Genomic DNA, 7,580 nt, shown 5'->3' on the forward strand with positions numbered 1-7,580 from the left:
GTTTCTTGTGTTAATTCAGTGAACAGTAAAGTCTCCTTATTGGTTCCAACAAGGCTGTGATTATCAGCTAAATCCATTTCTCCTGCACTTATTCACATTTACCTGTTATTGATACACCACTCTCTCCACTTCTCTAAGGCATAAAAACTCTCTTGTGATATTTCCAATTCTGTTTTCACTCAACTTAAAAAAAAAAAACAAAAAACTGGAGGGAACCATACCCACTGTGTATGCAAACCATTTACTTCTGACACAACACTTATTAAAATAATTTAGTGTTTATATCCAGGATGCAGTTTATTTCACAGACAATCATTTGAAAACTGTACAGAGAGCTACACAACTAATGTGTCATTTTAATGTACAGTGAACAATAGATTAAGAAGAATTTCCCGTGATTAAATAAGACGCTCTTACAGTTATCTTCAAACTACCAGTATACTTAAAATATGCCTTCGTTAATCTGTGGGGTAATACCAGTAGTGGTTCACCAATAACAATCGCACAAAACCATGGTCATGTGACATATCCAAATGCCACATTAAAAACAGAACATATTTCAACATTGAATCAGTTACCATTCCAACAATTAACTGTACAAGTTAACCAAGAACATTTTCAGATCCACTATGGTCCAACATCAACTTACCAAATCAACAAAAGCATTACACTTAACTTAAATGCCCAAAGTATTATTTAATCTAGCAACAGTTTTAAAAAGGTACCAGTTACGTTTATTAAGAAAGACTGTCAAACCCTCGGAGATGTAGGTGAACCCTGAGAGAAAAGAAGTGTGAGCACATCGATATACACACTGGTAAACCCAGCATTTAATACAAGCTTAGGCGTAATGGAAAAATACTTAGATTAAAAACACAATACAGTGAAATATCAAGTTAAAAAGTTAAACTGCAATGGGAGATATGACAATGACTTGACTGTGACTTTTTGTTAATACAAACTCACAACTTATTCCGTAAAATGATCAAAACTTAATTTACTCTCAGACTTGTTCTTGTCCTTGATTTTACTCTCTTCTTGTGTGAGTAGATACACTCTGTGCTCTACAATGAGCTTGTTCACACATTATCCACAACAGAGAGATGTCGACATGTAAGGACTGGTAATGGTGTAGCACCACTGTGTGTTCAAATGCAGCATTGCAGATGTGAAGTACGCAGCGTTTCCTAAGTTCAGATAAAGGTACATACTATGTAAATGTAAGTGCGGACAAAAGATGAGATTGAACTTCTAAATCTAAAGTAAAAACTACACCCAAAACACAAGAATTAAGGCTTAAAAATAAGAATAAATGGGTCCATATTCCTTCTGGGTAGGGAATGTAATCTGATATGTATTGAATTTAGACAGAATCTTTCACCCAATGTAAAGTTTGGCAAAGCCTCTATTTTTCATCCCTTTGTCTTACATCTAAGCCCCTTCATCATTAAAAGCAACTATATCTAGGAGAATGATACTGCTGAGTTGCATTCAAGACCCTCCGTCTTGATCTTTTGATCATTCTGTGAACTTCTATGGACTACAGGTATGCATTATGGTACACAGCATGGAATAAATCCGTCAAACTAAAAGCTGAAACTGTTGCCAACCCCCCAAAGTTTGGTCAAAGCATGTACCTAAGGTTTTGGAAATCACTAAAAAATAGAAATATTTTCAAGCTCAACGGAGGAGATATACATGTGCAAATATAGTATACTGTGCAAGGTCACACCATGTTGGTTTGGGTGTTGGGGCTTCGGCTCTGCAGGTCTTGTACCTGGTCCAGGACCCAGTTGATGTTTGGTCTCTCCTGTGGATTCGTTACCATTATGGAGCTCAACAGCATCTGAAGGCCCTCTGAATATCTGAAAGCAAACAAAGAAACATTCATTTAGCATTACAAGTGTTTCATTTGAACTTCATATGTTGTAGAAATGAACAACTTTGTCACAAAATACACAAACACACAAAACATCTGAGACTAGGTTAACTCAGAGGACCGACCTGCAGGACTGTGGGATGGCCACAGGATTCTGGACCGCTAGAGCAACACTGTCTCCCTTCTGAAAGATCAAGTCAAATGGCCCCTCCAGCATCATCATGCAGTAAAGCACACAACCAAGTGACTACAGGGGTTATGGGGGGGGGGGGGGGGGGGGGGGGGGGGGGGGGCAAAAAAGAAAACAAGATTTAGTCAGTGACTGACCCACAGTCATTTTACCTCATGGTTTTAGAGAAAATCTGAAGTAAAACCACACACAAGCCAAAAGGAATAAAGAATACAAGGCTTTACCCAGATGTCAGTGCGCTCATCGATAACACAGTGGCTCTCGACATTGAAAAGTTCAGGAGCTCTGTAGGAAATAGTGCACCGCTGAGCTGCCCAGTCCTGGATGGTAATGGCTTCTCTGCTTCCCCTAACCTGCAAAACAGTTAGTGTGAATGAATTCTTCATAAACTTAAGATTCACTCAAAACCCCAGATGAACACTCCAACAATGCACACACACCTGGAAAAAATTTCCCCTTTCTGGACAGTCATGTCTGTAGTCATGCCAATTGTGTATGAGGCAAAAGTATATTAGAATGTTTACTATTATTACAAAAACACAATCAGCTCTGGGAGAGGGAAACCAAACTGAGTCACTGCCATGTGTTTAGAGCAATTAAATATGAAATCTGGTATAGTTCTTCAACAAAATGTGAAGTATGAAGTTCAGAAAAATGTCTGTTACTAGAATTAAAAGTGTGACTGACATCTAGTGGTGAAAATGAGGACTCTTAACATTTTAAATGAAGTACGCTTTAAGTCTGGTAACATTTTTGACACAGGGACTTAAAACGCTGACAGGAAATATTATATTGAAATATTTTTGTGATTGAAGATTATTAAATGAGCAGTATGTAAGAATTATGTTCCAAGTAATTATAAAATGGTCTTGACTGTCACCAGACATTAAGGAATCATGTTCATTTCCAATACTGATCTCACTGACAGCAGTAGTCCAGCCAGAATATTTGCATTTGAAAAGCTCAGTGTCAGCCCCGAAATTATGTTTATGTTGTCATTATGTGTTTTGGTCTGATGCTCCACCCATCACCTGTCTTCCAATCACAAAGTCAATAGCCTTTCAGCATCCAGGTTGGCGGTTCCCACTGAGCTGCAGCTGGAACATTTCTGATCATAAATGTTTGACATTAAGAAACCTAACAGGGCTCTTAATATTCCCAAATACGTTGTGACAAAGTGAGAAACAAAACAAGGATATGTATAGGAGATGATTTTGAAACATGGAGACGACTGAAAGCAGACAAGAATTTGAAGACCAACGCCGGCTCTGCCTTAGTCTGACCACCCAGTAAGAACCACTGAGAGCCGGGGCCGTGCTCTCTTCACCTGGTCCCAGACCGGCGGTGTGTTCTCCAGGGGCTGGGCTACGGTCTCTTCTCCTGGCCCTGGTGAAGAGACTGCCGATCCGGGACAGGTGAAGAGACCGGGTACCGGTGTAGGACTTATCACTTGCCATGGTAGCTCCTTGTAGTACAGTAGTACGGTAGCGATCTGTGCCGCTTGTACTTCACAGAAGTAAAAGTGAAACTTAAGGCTCATTTACCTTTTCCCTATCTCTTGAACCTTCGCAAACTTTCATTTGAGTGGGCAGGACGTTTGTCCTGGACTATTTTATAAATACTTATGTATAATAAGTCTGGTGATGATTTTTTTTCGTATGGAATTTATGGTGTGGTGGCAAGGATTAGTGGAAATGCTAATAGTAGACACTCATGCTGGATCTGGCAACCCGTAGTCTGGGGGGAGGAGGAGAGGATACCACGCTCTACAGTATTTTGAATGTGATTGCAGTACCAGTTTTGGCCACAATCCTACATACGGCACCTTTAAATATTGTAGACCAAAAACAACTCCTTGATAAAAACATGAATATCATTAAAACATGCATGTGGACCTATCTTTAATTTCAGTATTTACCTCAATCCTGGCTCGGTTCATAGATCCCAGGTCCATCAGAACTGGTCTGTCATCCTCATCCAGAAGCACATTTGTAGGTTTTATGTCTCTGGAAAATCAAACAACATGCAGTTACTGTTCATTTCTATTATATCGTAAATTACATTAAAAAAAAAATTAAACTCCTAATTTTGGCAATTATTTCACATTTTTAGCATTTTAAAAACTATCTGGCAAGTAGTATTCACTCTGCTTTACAATTTACAAGTAGAATGTGATCAATTCGCCAAACATAAACCAGCACCATTTTATTTTTGCATTTTATTGACACCATTTTATTTGGAAAGTGAGTACTGATAGAAACTAAGCAGTGAAACTGAAAAATAAAATGTTATTTTCTGATTGTTTTCACAGGGACTTTGCTATAGGGCAACACATAATCTCACCCATATCATTGTAAAACTCTGGGAATGTTCAAGAAGGAATGCAGCCAAAGCATAGGCCTCCTCCATCCTGCTCTGAGTGTCTGTGATGAGCAAAAGGAGAGAGGCATCTGTGTGCTTTAACCACGATGTTGCATCTCAGAAAAATCTGCAATCCCACTAAGAGCAGCGAACCGGGAAATACAGCACTGTTTTTATAGTTACACCTGTGTGTGCTGTGTGATGGAGTTATTGGCTGTAGATACAAACACATTGCTAAGGGTCAATGTACTTTAGAAACATGGCAAACTCGGCAAAAGAAGAAAAAAATACTAGAGGTCAGGGTCCATGACCAGCACACACTGAGAGGAATTTGTTACACACTTCCAATGAATTAAAACAAATGCTTTAAAATGTCATTATTGCACAAATCACATACATACACAAATTTTAGAACCACAGACTGCCTGTGCTGAAATGATTCATGGGAACTAAATGGGCTTAGAACCAACAAACTAATTCTCTAAGTCCAGTTGAGGAGTCAAGAGTAATTCTGTGGATTTTTGGGAATTATTTCTTTAATTTTATGACTTTCTATTCCTTTTAAGGGGATGGATGCAAAAAAAAAAAAGAATTAAAACAAAACTATTTCTACTTTGAAAATGATTTATCAGACAACCTTTATACTAGCCTGTGCAGATGTATGTACTAGATGTGTTTATACCAGATGTGCAGACTGCTGTCCACAAGTCAGTTTTAATGATTTCTTCCTATTTGTCATCTACTACCATCATTCTGCCAGTCATTTGGTATTTATTTCCTTTATGATACGCACAGTCAAAACACCACAGGTATCATGTTTGCTGCCAGAAACTTCAGAGAAAAACATGAACTTTTTATATGCAGAAACCCACAAATATATTTGTCTTGAAATGCAAAGAAAATGATGACTAGTTAAGACAGTGGTGAAATATCATTTTAATTTAGATAGTTGAAGTCTTAAGCTTAATCTTATTATTAGTCGGTAGTTAATGTTTTAAGACAGGATTCCTTTGTTTCACTTAGTAAGTTTTTAGGATAGTATGGGTTGGTTGTAACATCTTGGTTAGCATACAAAGCTTATGAACACAGGACTTAGGTTTTCCCTTAGATAAACTTTTAAATACACATTCCCACATAGGATTGTCAATCACAGGAGATAAGATGTAAACACACTGTCAGGATAGGGTTTTATATAGAATTGAGGTATCACATCTGCTTGACTTAACAGTCAGATCGCACCAGCCCATTTTTGGTGACCCAACCCACCTAGCCCACAGGATCAGTGCATAGTTTGGGGATCAGTTCAAAAGGATTCTAAAAGTGATGTGCGTTGGAACATCTGTACCCATTTCCTTCATGGTGTGGGTCCTGAGTACTAAGTAATGCTTGTTTGTGATCAGATCAAATCAAATCAAATTTCTAAAAATGAGACAGACGAATCCTGACTTATTCTTGGAACTTCCAACAAAAGAACACGATAACAGTAGCGATAATAAATACTGGATAATATGGATTTGTGTATGTGGAGAGAGATTACCTGTGTGCGTAGCCTTTATCATGAACAGCCTTGAGTCCTGAGCAGATTCCACGAAAAATCTGTAAAACCTGTTTTTCAGGCATTGAGCTCCCTTTGTCTCGCAGCTTCTCCAGAACTGACCACAGGCTTCCTTTCTGTTTTCAAAAAACACACCATCACAACCTGACCCAAACTACTCCATCAAGGTTATTCCCATCATGACTGTGCCTCTTACCATGATATAAGGCAGAAGTAACCATGCTTCAACTTTTCCCCCACGCTCAACAAAGGCATGTGCCACCAGGCTCAAGACGTTGGGATGATTAAACAGCTGATGCATCTCCACCTCTGTCTGTGCATCCTGACGGCCCTCCCGGTCATGGCACAGGATCCTCTTCAGGGCATAAAAGCGACCATCCTTTGCACCCTCGACCAAATCAACATAACTGAATCCACTGAGAATAGAAATCATGGATACAGTATCATGGAACAGCATTCAAATCAGGAAAAAAAAAATTGTCAATGAATACAACCTGATATCCTGATTTGTTTGTAACTAAGGCCTGTATGTTCCTACTTAGAATGCCAACAGCTGGATAAAAAAAAAAAAGAGTTTAAAGACTTCCTGCTGCCAGCTGAACACTATGTCTAGAACTTCTGATTAAAAATTAGTTGATAGTTCATTTGCTGCAGTAGCCAAGAACAACAGCAGAACAGTGTGTAGGGGGGAAGAGAAAAAATGTCTGATATTAAATAATAAAAGACTATGTAATTCAGTCAGCTCAACACTACAGTCCACCAACGAATAATGTTTTTCTCAACTATGAAAGTCTGATGAGTAACACACTATAAAAGACTATGTCCACACAGATAGTTGGTACTATTTGGACTTACAGAGGGTTCTTGTCTCTTTATGGGATTTGTTGAGAATGGAAAAATGTAGAATATCTTCAGAGTTGTCCTGAACTCAGTTTAAGTGCAAAAGACACAGTGTTAATAATATGTTTTCTTACCCTTCATCTAGTTTCTGAACATAGAAGTATTTTTTGTTGTCAATAGTGATGGAGGTTCTGGAGCATATGCACAGGGTCTGCCCCATCTTAACTGGTACATTGTTTGCCAAAAAAGCTCTTAAACTCCTGGTAAAAAAAAAAAAAAAGGATTAAAAAAAAAGGGATAAATAACAGTTATTTGAAAGCAACTGGACTGCCAACAGTTATTAAAGATTCAGAGAAGTACAAAGAAGTTGCCCAATTACTGTTAGCGCTAGTTAAAAATGTTATTATGAGTAAACTTCTCTCCCGGTGAAAACATATGTTAAAACATTTAACTTAGTGAAACGAGACAATTTAAGGTTCATTGGTGCGCTAGCTAAACCACCACATCAACATCAAGCAAAACAGCTGGCGTCTGAGGTGACCGCATCATGTCTATTTTATTTAACTGTGCAACTTTTGTTAACTACCTAATAGACGAATAAAACAAAGTCAAGTTTCAGTGAATGATGTTACCTCTTTCTTCCATGGATGTGGCTTAATTTTGACAGGTTAGCTTTATGTTTCTCAAGTGACGTTCTAGCCCGTCTTCTTCTTCTTCTTCTTCTTCTTGAGCAGTTCTGCCGCTTCTTCTTCTTC

At 38.4% G+C, this 7,580-nt stretch overlaps 1 protein-coding gene across 1 annotated transcript; it reads right to left on the reverse strand.

The window, feature by feature from the left end:
* Positions 1 to 271: 271 nt before the first annotated feature.
* On the reverse strand, positions 272 to 7,561 carry stk16 (serine/threonine kinase 16). Its single transcript, XM_030130034.1, has 8 exons — positions 7,458 to 7,561; positions 6,960 to 7,085; positions 6,182 to 6,401; positions 5,968 to 6,101; positions 3,988 to 4,075; positions 2,294 to 2,422; positions 2,005 to 2,126; positions 272 to 1,865 (listed from the first exon to the last, which is right to left on the reverse strand). Exons 2-8 carry the CDS (start codon positions 7,043 to 7,045, stop codon positions 1,727 to 1,729), a joined length of 918 nt encoding a protein of 305 aa, XP_029985894.1. The 5' UTR covers positions 7,046 to 7,085; positions 7,458 to 7,561; the 3' UTR covers positions 272 to 1,726.
* Between the last annotated feature and the right edge of the window lie 19 nt (positions 7,562 to 7,580).

Source organism: Sphaeramia orbicularis, chromosome 3 (assembly GCF_902148855.1).
Source record: "Sphaeramia orbicularis chromosome 3, fSphaOr1.1, whole genome shotgun sequence".
Lineage (NCBI taxonomy): Eukaryota > Metazoa > Chordata > Actinopteri > Kurtiformes > Apogonidae > Sphaeramia > Sphaeramia orbicularis.